Below are 14,188 nucleotides of genomic sequence, written 5' to 3'. Positions count from 1 at the left end.
CATCCTTCCTCCCCCCCACACCCCCTCCCTTCTTCCTCCCCCACAGCCCCTCCCTTCCTCTCCCCCATCCCCTCCCTTCCCCCCCCACACCCCCTCCCTTCCTCCCCCCACACCCCCTCCCTTCCTCCCCCCCCACACCCCCTCCCTTCCTCCCCCCATCCGCTCCCTTCCTCCCCCCCCACACCCCCTCCCTTCTTCCTCCCCCACAGCCCCTCCCTTCCTCTCCCCATCCCCTCCCTCCCCCCCCCCCCCCCCCTCCCCCCCAGTCAGAGTAGACAGTCAGAGACTTTTTCCCCGGGTGGAATGAACCATTACAAGGGGACATAAATTTAAGGTAAATGGTGGAAGATATAGGGGGGATGTCAGAGGTAGGTTCTTTACCCAGAGAGTAGTGGGGGCATGGAATGCACTGCCTGTGGAAGTAGTTGAGTCGGAAACTTTAGGGATCTTCAAGCGGCTATTGGATAGGTACATGGATTAGGGTAGAATAATGGAATGTAGGTTAACTTCTTCTTAAGGGCAGCACGGTAGCATAGTGGTTAGCACAATTGCTTCACAGCTCCAGGGTCCCAAGTTCGATTCCCAGCTTGGGTCACAGTCTGTGCGGAGTCTGCACATCCTCCCCGTGTGTGCGTGGGTTTCCTCCGGGTACTCCGGTTTCCTCCCACAGTCCAAAGATGTGCAGGTTGGGTGGATTGGACATGATAAATTGCCCTTAGTGTCCAAAATTCTATGATTAACCTAGGACAAACGTTCGGCACAACATCGTGGGCCGAAGGGCCTATTCTGTGCTGTATTTCTCCATCTTTCTCTATCTATCTATCACACCCCCTCCCTCCCCCCCCCCCCCCACACCCCCTCCCTTCCTCCCCCCCACACCCCCTCGCTGCTTGTGCCTATCCAGTAGTGCGCTTTCTGGGTCCCCGGGGTACCCTACTGTCTCTTTGCGGAGGAAGTGTCTCAATTCCTGTCCTCTTGCTAGTTTCCACTTCCTCGTCAGTTCGTCTAGTGTTGCCAGTCTGCGCCCTACGTAAAAGTCCCCGTCAGTGTGCCCCAGTCCCGCCTCCATCTTTTGAAGGTGGTATCTAGCATGGCTGGGGGGAATCTGTGATTGCCGCAGATGGGGGCCATAAGGGACATTTTGGTTATCCCCAAGTGCTGTCTCAGCTGGGTCCACGTTCTCAGCGTGGCCGCTACCACTGGGCTGGTTGTTACCTTGTTGAGGAGGATGGGAGTGCTGCTGTGGCCAGGGCCCGGAGGGTTGTTCCTTTACAGGATGCCTCCTCCATTTGTACCCAATCTGTTTCGGGTTCTTGTACCCATCCCCTCACTCTTTCTGCCGTTGCTGCCCAGTGGTAGTATTGTAGGTTCGGTAAAGTATAGGATTGAATTTTGACACAGGCCGATAGGCAATGTATATAATCGCCCTCTTTAACGTGCCACTTTCAGCACATCCAGGATAAGGCAGGTCAAACCTGTGTCTAAGACTAGGTGGAATGTGAATATGGTGTAGGATCTTCAAATGGGTATCCTTCACCTTATTGCAAACAGACATTACCGGCAAACTCCCATATCTCAGCCCATGATTCCTCAATGCTCTTATTAACTCAGACTTTTCCACATGCCTGCAGAGGACCCGGTGTGATGATGATGCAGGTCATTGAGTTCAAAACATCATAAAACTTACTGATAATTGTTTCAGCTCCACAGAATTCAGGATTCTTTCCATCGGGGAAATTGAGTCAAAATGCAGGAAAGTCTTGTTAAGGATAAAGTCTCTAAGCTGTAAATACGTAAAAAAAAAGGATTGTCCTGGAATGTCAAATTGCTGACACAGCTGCTCAAAGGATGACACGGAGAAACCTCTGAACCTGCCTCCCAGCCTCCAAACACCTCCATCTCTCCAGGCTCCGAATGTATGGTCGATTAAACCCAGCGGAAAGTCTGGGAGAGAGAGGAAGGCAGTTTCAATCTCCCTTCTAATTGGTGAACTACCTCCACGCTCTAATAGTATTAATAATAATAGGATTTTGACACCGAGCAGAGCCCGCCCTAATGCCGTCAGAAAACAACACGACCTGTAGCGGACAAACTGACCTCTCTGCTTCAATGTCGAGCCAGATGGCCCCCGGATCCATCCTAACCCAGTCTCCAATGAATCGTAGATGAGAGACCAACTGATAGAACCCAATATTCAGGAGAACAATCTCCCCCCCCCCCCCCCCCCCCCCCCTCCCCCCATCACCCAAACCTGGTAACTGGATCTGAGCCAACTTAAGGCCAGGTCTCTTATTGTTACAAATAAATGTACTGAGCATTCCATTAATTTATTTTACAATTCCAACCACAGCATTTGCAAGGGAAATAACAATCTGGGCAAGGGGAATAACAATCTGGGCAAGGGGAATAACAATCTGGGCAAGGGGAATAACAATCTGGGCAAGGGGAATAACAATCTGGGCAATGGAAATAACAATCTGGGCAAGGGGAATAACAATCTGGGCAATGGAAATAACAATCTGGGCAAGGGGAATAACAATCTGGGCAAGGGGAATAACAATCTGGGCAAGGGAAATAACAATCTGGGCAATGGAAATAACAATCTGGGCAAGGGGAATAACAATCTGGGCAATGGAATAACAATCTGGGCAAGGGGAATAACAATCTGGGCAAGGGGAATAACAATCTGGGCAAGGGGAATAACAATCTGGGCAAGGTGTTCACTTTAATTCAGGCGATTGTCCCAAGCCATGGGATTGGCAGCATCGAACACTGAGGGATCTCATCAAGTAGCCACAATCAATTGGGGGATGTTTGCCCCAAATAACTGCTGAAAGGGAGGGGTCATGGAATCCCCAAGATACTGAAATCCCCTGGGGGAACCATCCAAGGGGGAAATTAGCAAGAGGCGGTGATTTACCCCTCAGCAGCGCCCCCTCCACCCCCGGTCCCCCACCAGCATGGCCTCAGACTTAACAAAGTTAACACTGTAACCAGAAAATGCACTAAAACTGTCCATTGTTGCAATAATGGCAGAGAGGAAAACTCCAGCATTCAACACGGACATCATCCACATAAAGCGTGATCTCCGCTGCTGTATTCCCCGTCAGTTTGCAATACTGCCGCATTCCAACTGCAATATCAAGGGGTCTGTCCTAATCACCTCTGACAGTGACTCAATGGCCAACACAAACAGCAATGGGGACAGAGGGCAGGCCTGTCTAATCCCTCTATGAAGCCCAAAGTTCAACTACCTTAATCAATTCATTTTTTATTTTTATTTTTTAAATTTAGATTACTCAATTATTATTATTTGTTTTCCAATTAAGGGGCAATTTAGCGTGGCCAATCCACCTACTCTGCACATTTTTGGGTTGTGGTGGCAAAACCCACGCAGGCACGGGGAGAATGTGCAAACTCCACACGGACAGTGACCCAGAGCCGGGATCGAACCTGGGACCTCAGCGCCGTGAGGCAGTTGTGCTAACCACTGCACCACCATGCTTCCCTCTTAATCCATTCATAAGCACTGCTGCTATGGTCTCTGATACGATAGCGGAATCAACTTAATACAATTCTCCCCAATCCAAAACCTCGCAACATATAAACCAAATAATTCCGCTCACCTTGGCTAATCAAATAACCAGTCCGTCCAGTGCACGTCTCTGAAAAGCCTGGATCACATCCTGCAGCCTTCTAGTGTAATTACTGGAAAATCTTCCCTAATGAATCCTGCCCGATTTTCAGAAAGATGCCTTCCAGCCCTCTGGCCAGAACCTGAGATAACAGTTTCAAGTCGACATTCAGGAGAGATACTGGCCTGTAGGGGGCACACTCCTCTGGGGCTTGCCCACCTTCAGAGTCAGAGAAATATTAGCCTCACAGAGAGTCGATGGCGACATCGCGACTCAAAGGACTGACAAGACATACCCACCGACAGGTCCGACAACAAATCCTTAAAGTCCGTGGAAAACAAACACCCAACGCCATCCGGTTCCGTGCTTTACTCAGCTGGAGCTCCTCAATGGCCTTGCTACCTTCTCCCTGGACCCAGAAACATTCAGAGCCCCATGTTGGTTTCCCGAGGCCACCAGGAAAGAAAAGAAATGCTCCATCGCCACGAACTCACCACCAAATTGTCCAGACCTGTACCCCACATAGAATTCCCTAAAATCCCTGTTGATCCCCTCTGTCGTCATAACCCTTTCCCCAGCCACAAACCACACAGAGGGAATCACCCTGGGATTGGACTTTTTCTTTGTCAAGCTTTAGAGTGGTTTCACAGGTCGGCGCAACATCGAGGGCTGAAGGGCCTGTACTGCGCTGTAATGTTCAATGTTCTATGTAAGCAGGCTAAGTATTTGCTCGATTTGTTCCCAAACTCGTCCAATTTCTGCCTCGCAAACTTTAAACTTTTGTCGGCTTGCTGTGAAACAGGGAGTGCAGAGCCATTCCTGCTGCACCAACTTCCTTCACCAATTACCCATTGGGAGTCCTGTTATAACTCTCCTCCACCACCATCATCAAACAACCTCCCACCTCAGCTGGCTCTCCTTTACACCTTTTATTAGTTGCACACAGAATAATCAGCCCCCTAGCGTAAACCTTACACATCTCCCACAAAATGGAGGGCAAGACATCCGGGGTCGAGTTGACAAAGGGGAAGAACTCAAACACGTTTTTTCTACACCTCCTGCTGCCTCAGGAAGGCAGACAGCATTATCAGAGACCCCTCCCACCCAGGCATTGCCCTCTTCCAGACCCTTCCATCAGGCAGAAGGTACAGAAGCCTGAAGACCCGCACATCCAGACATAGGAACAGCTTCTTCCCCACAGCTACAAGACTCCTCAACGACTCCCCCTCGGACTGATCTGTTCCCTGTAAGAACACTATTCACGACGCCCTAAGCTGCTCTTGCTCATGTATTTGCTTTGTTTGGCCCCTTGTTCCGCACTGTAGCCAATCACTGTTTGTCGATGTACTTTGTCGATTATTCTTTTTGTCTACTATGTACGTACTGTGTACGTTCCCTTGGCTGCAGAAAAATATTTTTCACTGGACTTTGGTACATGTGACAACAAGAGTCAATCAATCAATCAATCAAAATGATGTATCTCTTATCAGGAAGGCATCAAACCTCCAAGTTCTCAATCGGGGGGGGGGTTGAGGTCAACCCTCAACCAAAAATTCCAAGAAAATAGATAGGTTGACCTTAGATTACGATAAGTGTTCGGCACAACAGGAGGAAACCGGAGCACCCGGAGGAAACCGGAGCAGACACAGGGAGAACGTGCAGACTCCGCAGTGACCCAAGCCAGCCAGGAATCGAACCTGGGACCCTGGGGATGGGAAGCAACTGTGCTAAACACTGTGCTACCGTGCTGTGTGTGTGTGTGAGTATGTGTGTATGTGTGTGAGTGTGTGCGCGAGTGGGTGTTTGTGTGTGAGTGTGTGTGCGAGTGGGTGTTTGTGTGTGTGTGTGAGTGGGTGTTTGTGTGTGCGTGTGAGTGTGTGTCTGAGTGGGTGTTTGTGTGTGTGTGTGAGTGTGTGTGAATGTGTGTGTGAGTGTGTGTGTGAGTGGGTGTTTGTGTGTGTGTGAGTGGGTGTTTGTGTGTGTGTGTGAGTGGGTGTTTGTGTGTGTGTGTGTGTGTGTGAGTGTGTGTGTGTGTGAGTGGGTGTGTGAGTGGGTGTTTGTGTGTGTGTGTGTGAGTGTGTGTCTGTGTGGGTGTTTGTGTGGGTGTTTTGTTTCCATTTTGAGTGGTATAAAAAATAAATGTTTATTCTTTTGAGTAAAACTTACAAAACAATGTTTCATGTTTGTTTCTTTATGTCAAAGTACTAAAAGAGGAAAACTTACTCCTCAGAAATACATGTTGGAGTGTAACATCCCGGCCCCAGAGCAATGTATCTGGTGGTGAGGAGGGACACCCAAATATGCAGTGGGGAACCCACAGCGCTCTCCCCACTTCCCAACCCTCCTTAAGCTTCCCGGTAAGGATTGCATGGCAATTTCCTGGGAAGTTCATGTGGTGATATGCCTATGGGCTATATCATTGATGGATGGTTTGCAACCTCCAACCAGCAGGTAGCGGTGCGGCTCCCTATGTGGTCTCAAGACCAAGGTCATGTGACCTGTGACTCCCATATAAGGGGAGACACAAGTCACAAGACGATGGCCATCGTCAGAAGAAGATTGAGAGGGTAATAAGACGCACATGTGATGGATCAGGTGCAGGTACCAGAGCAGTAATAAGCAGACTCCATGTGCTCAGTAACAGATCGCTATCTTACCACACGAGACTCAATAAAGTTTCTGGTTTGGACCAATCCAGGTGTTTAGTGGATTCCGACCGAAGGTCCAGAAGACCAAACTCAACAGTTCACCCTTCCAATGGGTAAATGCCCCATCCCGCAAAGCGTCACCCCCCCACTGACTACCCACCCTGCTCCACCCACCCCCCCCACTGACTACCCACCCTGCTCAACCCACCCACCCCCCACTGACTACCCACCCTGCTCCACCCCCCCCACTGACTACCCACCCTGCTCCACCCACCCACCCCCCACTGACTACCCACCCTGCTCCACCCCCCCCACTGACTACCCACCCTGCTCCACCCACCCCCCCCACTGACTACCCACCCTGCTCCACCCCCCCCACTGACTACCCACCCTGCTCCACCCACCCCCCCCACTGACTACCCACCCTGCTCAACCCACCCACCCCCCACTGACTACCCACCCTGCTCCACCCATCCCCCACTGACTACCCACCCTGCTCCACCCCCCCCCACTGACTACCCACCCTGCTCCACCCATCCCCCACTGACTACCCACCCTGCTCCACCCATCCCCCACTGACTACCCACCCTGCTTCCACCCACCCCCCCCCCACTGACTACCCACCCTACTCCACTCACCCCACTGACTACCCACCCTGCTCCACCCACCCCCCCCACTGACTACCCACCCTACTCCACTCACCCCACTGACTACCCACCCTGCTCCACCCATCCCCCACTGACTACCCACCCTGCTCCACCCACCCCCCCCACTGACTACCCACCCTGCTCCACCCACCCCCACTGACTACCCACCCTGCTCCACCCACCCACCCCCCACTGACTACCCACCCTGCTCCACCCCCCCCACTGACTACCCACCCTGCTCCACCCCCCCCACTGACTACCCACCCTGCTCCACCCACCCACCCCCCACTGACTACCCACCCTGCTCCACCCACCCACCCCCCACTGACTACCCACCCTGCTCCACCCACCCCCCCCACTGACTACCCACCCTGCTCCACCCACCCCCCCACTGACTACCCACCCTGCTCAACCCAACCCCCCCCACTGACTACCCACCCTGCTCCACCCCCCCCCCACTGACTACCCACCCTGCTCCACCCACCCCCCCCCCACTGACTACCCACCCTGCTCAACCCACCCCCCCCCACTGACTACCCACCCTGCTCCACCCCCCCCACTGACTACCCACCCTGCTCCACCCACCCCCCCCCCCACTGACTACCCACCCTGCTCAACCCACCCAGAGGTGAGAAAAGGGGGAGAATTATCTCACATCTCCCTCCGTCTATAACACCTGACCCACTTCCAGCTCCATAATATATATTAGAAGGAGCAGTTATCCTAACAGTGATCCATGGGGATATTGTACACTGCGCACAAGTCTGTTTGTTGTAGGAGTTTCAGAGATGTCTCCACACAGGAAGATAAAAATCGGGTTGGGAGTTCCCGTGAGGGGCTTCCTCCGGGATTCCCAACGTTCGTTACGCCTCCCGGATTTGATTAGATCTCTCAAGATGTTGCAATCTGGATCCTGCCCGCAATCCCGTGCAGTGAAGTGAGTTTAAAAAGCCACAAAGCCGCGGAGATCCCAGCCGGGGGTCGTTCAGCACTGGCCCCAACAAATGGGGACTGGCAGAATGGTACGTGGGGGGGGGGTATCCCAGGCAATCGCAGGCCCGGGGGGGGGGGAGAGAGAAATCAAAGACTCAAAGAGAAGCAGCGATTTACACCACAGCCAATTTACAAAATCAGCCTCACATCCTCTCGTTGTGAGGCTGGACCTAACATTCAGTTAGTTTCTGTTGTATCCGTTTCAGCTCAACCAGCCCCACTTTTGTGCAACATAAAATGTAGAATAGGATTATCTTTCACACTTTATGTGATAGAATTCCCTTTAGACGCTATTTGTATTGACAGCAACATCCAGTTCACAAAGGAATATGAAGCAAAATACATCTTTCTGGGTTCCAGTGGCCGGTTAGAGGCTGAACTGTTTATGAAAAGCCCAACCTTGTAGTTCAAAATCTATCCTTATATTCAGAGAACTTTCTGTAAAATTAATCAAGGGATAATTTAATTCTATGCAATGCAGCAAAAATTAATACAATCTGATGTACCATCAATTGAACGCGAGACGAGTTGCTGGACAAAAGTATGGCTTTAATCAGCTAGATGTTAGCCCTACGGTCGATTATAGTATAAGGACGACCGCCGGGAGTACTGGGTATTTGTACCCCGCCCTGGAGGCGGAGTTAACTCAGCCTCTCAACCAATCGGGGAGCCGTCACATGACTGGTCTCAACCAACCGGTCGAGAGGCACATGACCGACCAGGGCCAATGGTAAGCCGGTATTCTGCACCAATGGCAGGCAGCTATGCTAATCATACCACCACACAATCAAATTGAGATTAGGAATTAGGACCATTTTATTATCAAAACTTCTCAGCAGCCTGAGGATTTAGCCCCGGTGTTTGGGCCTTGTGCAGATGACAAAGCCTCAATATTAAAAGGCAGGAAGAAGTTGCATTTTATGGCTGGAAATGTGCTCCTGGCCACAAGGTGCCAAAGCTGATTCCTGAACCAGGGCTCAACCGCAGACCCAGGCCTCTATCTAGATCCCTTATCCACCTACAATCCTTGACCGCAGCCCCATAGGCCCTTTGATCTTTGACCTTGGCTCCCATCCCAATCCCTAGAACTGACTCAGATTTGGAGTCTGCACCAGCAGTGATTGTCACTTGGTTGAAATGAGGCACAAAGCCCAATATCTGGAGAGCCTCAGACTTCACCACTCAGCTGAGGCTGGTGTGCAGTTCCTGCATCAACAAATTGTGGCAGCCCAGCCTCTGGACCACAGCCTCTGGACCCCAGGCTCTGGACCCCAGCTTGGACCCCAGCCTCTGGACCCCAGCCTCTGGACCCCAGGCTCTGGACCCCAGCCACTGGACCCCAGCCTCTGGACCCCAGCCCCTGGACCCCAGCCTCTGGACCCCAGCCTCTGGACCACAGCCTCTGGACCCCAGCCTCTGGACCCCAGCCACTGGACCGCAGCCACTGGACCCCAGCCTCTGGACCACAGCCTCTGGACCCCAGCCTCTGAACCGCAGCCTCTGGACCCCAGCCACTGGACCCCAGCTTAGACCACAGCCTCTGGACCCCAGCCTCTGGACCCCAGCCTCTGGACCCCAGCCTCTGGACCACAGCCTCTGGACCCCAGCCACTGGACCCCAGCTTAGACCACAGCCTCTGGACCCCAGCCTCTGGACCCCAGCTTAGACCCCAGCTTAGACCCCAGCCACTGGACCCCAGCTTAGACCACAGCCTCTGGACCCCAGCCTCTGGACCCCAGCCTCTGGACCCCAGCCACTGGACCCCAGCCTCTGGACCCCAGCCTCTGGACCACAGCCTCTGGACCCCAGCCTCTGGACCCCAGCCTCTGGACCGCAGCCACTGGACCCCAGCCTCTGGACCACAGCCTCTGGACCCCAGCCTCTGGACCCCAGCCTCTGGACCCCAGCCTCTGGACCCCAGCCACTGGACCCCAGCCTCTGGACCGCAGCCTCTGGACCACAGCCTCTGGACCCCAGCCTCTGGACTGCAGCCTGGACCACAGCCTCTGGACCCCAGCCTCTGGACCCCAGCCTCTGGACCCCAGCCTCTGGACCCCAGCCTCTGGACCGCAGCCACTGGACCCCAGCCTCTGGACCACAGCCTCTGGACCACAGCCTCTGGACCCCAGCCTCTGGACCCCAGCCTCTGGACCACAGCCTCTGGACTGCAGCCTCTGGACCACAGCCTCTGGACTGCAGCCTCTGGACCCCAGCCTCTGGACCCCAGCCTCTGGACCCCAGCCTCTGGACCCCAGCCTCTGGACCCCAGCCTCTGGACCCCAGCCTCTGGACCACAGCCTCTGGACCACAGCCTCTGGACCCCAGCCACTGGACCCCAGCCTCTGGACCACAGCCTCTGGACCCCAGCCACTGGACCCCAGCCTCTGGACCACAGCCTCTGGACCCCAGCCTCTGGACCACAGCCTCTGGACCACAGCCTCTGGACCACAGCCTCTGGACCCCAGCCTCTGGACCATAGACTCTGGACCCCAGCCTCTGGACCACAGCCCCTGGACCCCAGCCTCTGGACCCAAGCCTCTGGACCACAGCCTCTGGACCATAGACTCTGGACCCCAGCCTCTGGACCACAGCCCCTGGACCCCAGCCTCTGGACCACAGCCTCTAGACCCCAGCCTCTGGACCCCAGCCTCTGGACCCCAGCCTCTGGACCACAGCCTCTGGACCACAGCCACTGGACCACAGCCTCTGGACCGCAGCCACTGGACCACAGCCTGGACCCCAGCCACTGGACCCCAGCCTCTGGACCACAGCCTCTGGACCCCAGCCTCTGGACCACAGCCTCTGGACCCCAGCCTCTGGACCACAACCCCTGGACCACAGCCCCTGGACCCCAGCCACTGGACCGCAGCCCCTCCGATCAATCACTGAATGTGTAATATTCTCTCTCTCCACCAGAGGGTGCAAACCACACATTTAATTCTTGAACTCAGCCCAGGAACATCTTTGTTTAAAGAAAATGCAGAATCAGTCAGAGAATTAGGAGCACTTGGCTGGTAAATTCAGGATAGTTGGCTGTGTCTTTTTAAGTATTTGCTAATGGCAATGCCATAACCCGCATGAGACCCAGGCCTCTCCCCGTGAGCCTGGGGGGATTAGGAGCTCCTGGTTGGGGGGGTCGGTGAACCCATAGACAGGGAAATAGACTTTGATACAAAAGCCACAGTTAGAACCGACCCCTCGGAACTGGCTGGGATCTGAAGAGTTTTGTACACGTTATTACTAAACAATAAAACTGGTTTCTCTTTAACCGCTCGTCCCTGTGACCACTAAAATATTAATATATATATAATACTTTATATCGTGTGGCGAATATTCAGTGAAAGACTTGCCAACGAGAATTAAACAGCACAATAGCTGGATGGTTTTGTATTGATGATTTTGCCTTTTCTCGGGAACTACAATAAGATAATTCAGCAAAACATTCACAGACAAAGACAATTTGGGGCTCAAAAAGCCATTTATATTATTCCTATTTAAACATGGAAAGGGACAGTATAATGGACATGCTGAAATGTCAGGAAAGATAGAATAGATAGCCCCAGTTAATGAGTCACCTTCGGCAAGGACCAATTAGTCACCTTCCTATGTGTTAAATTTAATAACTTACTGTCAATAAGAGGCTATTGAAATTGGATGTTGATACACTCAGCTTAATGATCAAAAATGGTCTTATTCTGTAATAATATCAGAAAAATCTATAACCCCCCCACGCTTATGGATCGGAGGAACTTTGGGAACTTTTCTCTTCCTGATAGGGAGGGAATGGGCGGTTTGAAGGTTTAGAAAAGAAATGTAAAATTGCATTTTGTTGGATCCTCCATTTTAACTTCTGGATTCTATTTTCTTTCTATCTTCTAAATGGAATGTAGTTTATCTTTTAGGCTATTAAAACAGTTGGGTATGGTACTTTCCATTTATCCCTTTAATCGCACTTGGTGTTACCAAAATACAATCTTTATCGCTATTCTATGAGAATTAATTATTTTAAAAAATCTCCAGTATGGTTATAACGTGGCTAGTGGTTACACCCACCCAGAATTCTTGTATAACGCGCTGTCAGGTGAACAGTAGTTTACTGTATATTAAATGCGCTGGACAACAACAACTTGGATTTATATAGCACCTTCAATCATAGTAAAAGCTGCCAAAAGGCGACACAGAAATGCTATAAAAATGAATGTTTGATATTGAGTCACATATGGAAATTTTCAAAATGATGGCCAAAGCGTTGTCTAAACGGTGCGTGTTTGATAATATCTTAAAGAGGAGAAGAGAGAGGGGGGGGGGGGGGGGGGGGTTAGGGAGGGAATTCCAAACACAAGACTCCAGGCAGCTGAAGGCACAGCTACTGATGGATCAATTAAAGTAGAGGATGTGTGAGAGGCCAACATTGGAGGAAAGCAGAGATTTTGGAGGGTTACAGGGTTGGAGGAGGTTCCAGAGAGGCAGGAGTGAGGCCATGGAGATATTGGAAAACAAGAATGAGAATTAAAAATTTGCTGAGATGTCAGACCAGAAGCGAGCACAAGAGAGACGGGAAATGGACCTGGAGTAACTGATGACACAGACAGCAGGGTTTGGGATGAATTCCACTTTCTGTACGGTGGAAGATAGGACGCTGAGCCAGGACACATTGGAATAGTCAAGACCAAGACTATCAGTGACAAAGTGAGGATGAGTGATTGAGGATTTCAGCAATAGTTGAGCTCAGGCAGGGGCAGGGGCAGGGGCAGGGGCAGGGGGGCAGGGGGGCAGGGGCAGGGGCAGGGGGGCAGGGGCAGGGGGCAGGGGCAGGGTTAGAAATCGGCAGGTTAGGCGATGGCAGGATGTGGTCACAACTCATTTCCGTCTCAAACTGTTGCCATGGAGAAGGATGGAGTCAGGAACGAGAACAGTCTGTGGTGGGGGCAGAAAACAAGAGGCCGATTCTGCGGCTGCATTGATCCCGCTGTAAATCCCGCTGTAAATCCCGCTGTAAATCCCGCTGTAAATCCCGCTGTAAATCCCGCTGTGAATCCCGCTGTAAATCCCGCTGTGAATCCCGCTGTAAATCCCGCTGTAAATCCCGCTGCAAATCCCGCTGTAAATCCCGCTGTAAATCCCGCTGTAAATCCCGCTGTAAATCCCGCTGTAAATCCCGCTGCAAATCCCGCTGCGAATCCCGCTGTGAATCCCGCTGTAAATCCCGCTGCAAATCCCGCTGTAAATCCCGCTGTAAATCCCGCTGTAAATCCCGCTGCAAATCCCGCTGTAAATCCCGCTGTAAATCCCGCTGTAAATCCCGCTGCAAATCCCGCTGTAAATCCCGCTGTAAATCCCGCTGCAAATCCCGCTGTAAATCCCGCTGTAAATCCCGCTGCAAATCCCGCTGTAAATCCCGCTGTGAATCCCGCTGTAAATCCCGCTGCAAATCCCGCTGCAAATCCCGCTGCGAATCCCGCTGCGAATCCCGCTGCGAATCCCGCTGTAAATCCCGCTGCAAATCCCGCTGTAAATCCCGCTGTGAATCCCGCTGTAAATCCCGCTGCAAATCCCGCTGCAAATCCCGCTGCAAATCCCGCTGCAAATCCCGCTGCGAATCCCGCTGCGAATCCCGCTGTAAATCCCGCTGCAAATCCCGCTGTAAATCCCGCTGTGAATCCCGCTGTAAATCCCGCTGCAAATCCCGCTGCAAATCCCGCTGCAAATCCCGCTGCGAATCCCGCTGCGAATCCCGCTGTAAATCCCGCTGTAAATCCCGCTGCAAATCCCGCTGCGAATCCCGCTGTAAATCCCGCTGTAAATCCCGCTGTAAATCCCGCTGTAAATCCCGCTGCAAATCCCGCTGTAAATCCCGCTGTAAATCCCGCTGTAAATCCCGCTGCAAATCCCGCTGTGTCAGGAGAATTCTGGGAGAGACCCGAAACAAGATTAGCGCTGAGTGTCAAACAGTTTCCGATTCGCCCATTCACTCCCAGCGAGGGAGGGGCCGCCGGGGGGGGGGGGGGGGGGCTCAGATTAACATATTAAACTTTTAGAGTTAGCTTTAAGCTGAATTCTCCCGGGTTGGGGGGGGGTGGGGGTGATGGCGATGAGGGTGAGGGGGGGGGGGGAGCTGTGTCGCCCTGATGCCTGCATGATGGTGAGGGGGTGGCCCAAACATTTAGCAATGGGGAGAGGTTTGCCCTCTGTGATGAAGGGTTGGGGGTGTTCTGTGATGTGTGTGTGGGGGGGGGCGCCCCAATCTCTGTGAAGCCCAGGCATC

General features: G+C 52.7%; 2 protein-coding genes across 2 annotated transcripts in view; one reads left to right on the top strand and one right to left on the bottom strand.

The window, feature by feature from the left end:
- LOC119978242 (TBC1 domain family member 30-like) overlaps positions 1-1,767 on the bottom strand; it is a 130,491-nt gene extending 128,724 nt beyond the window's left edge. The window contains exon 1 of the mRNA XM_038819717.1: positions 1,688-1,767. The gene's annotated coding sequence lies outside the window, so the exon portion shown is untranslated. The remainder of the gene's footprint in view (positions 1-1,687) is intronic.
- On the top strand, positions 1,748-10,820 carry LOC119978194 (proline-rich protein 2-like). The gene is made up of 3 exons (XM_038819623.1): positions 1,748-1,785; positions 2,351-2,648; positions 9,435-10,820. The coding sequence occupies exons 1-3, from the start codon at positions 1,748-1,750 to the stop codon at positions 10,818-10,820; spliced, it is 1,722 nt and encodes a 573-aa protein (XP_038675551.1).
- Positions 10,821-14,188: the final 3,368 nt, after the last annotated feature.

The sequence above is a fragment of the Scyliorhinus canicula genome, chromosome 15 (assembly GCF_902713615.1).
Source record: "Scyliorhinus canicula chromosome 15, sScyCan1.1, whole genome shotgun sequence".
Classification (NCBI taxonomy): Eukaryota; Metazoa; Chordata; class Chondrichthyes; order Carcharhiniformes; family Scyliorhinidae; genus Scyliorhinus; species Scyliorhinus canicula.
This window is presented reverse-complemented; position numbering and strand designations above follow the sequence as displayed.

Bases quoted from the DNA above. Each gene is read 5' to 3' on its own strand.
- LOC119978194 (XM_038819623.1), top strand. From the start codon at position 1,748: ATGCAGGAAAGTCTTGTTAAGGATAAAGTCTCTAAGCT. The intron at 1,786-2,350 runs GTAAATACGTAA...TTCCAACCACAG, and splicing joins AAGGATAAAGTCTCTAAGCT to CATTTGCAAGGGAAATAACA. The intron at 2,649-9,434 runs GCAAGGGGAATA...TCTGGACCCCAG, and splicing joins GCAATGGAATAACAATCTGG to CCACTGGACCCCAGCTTAGA.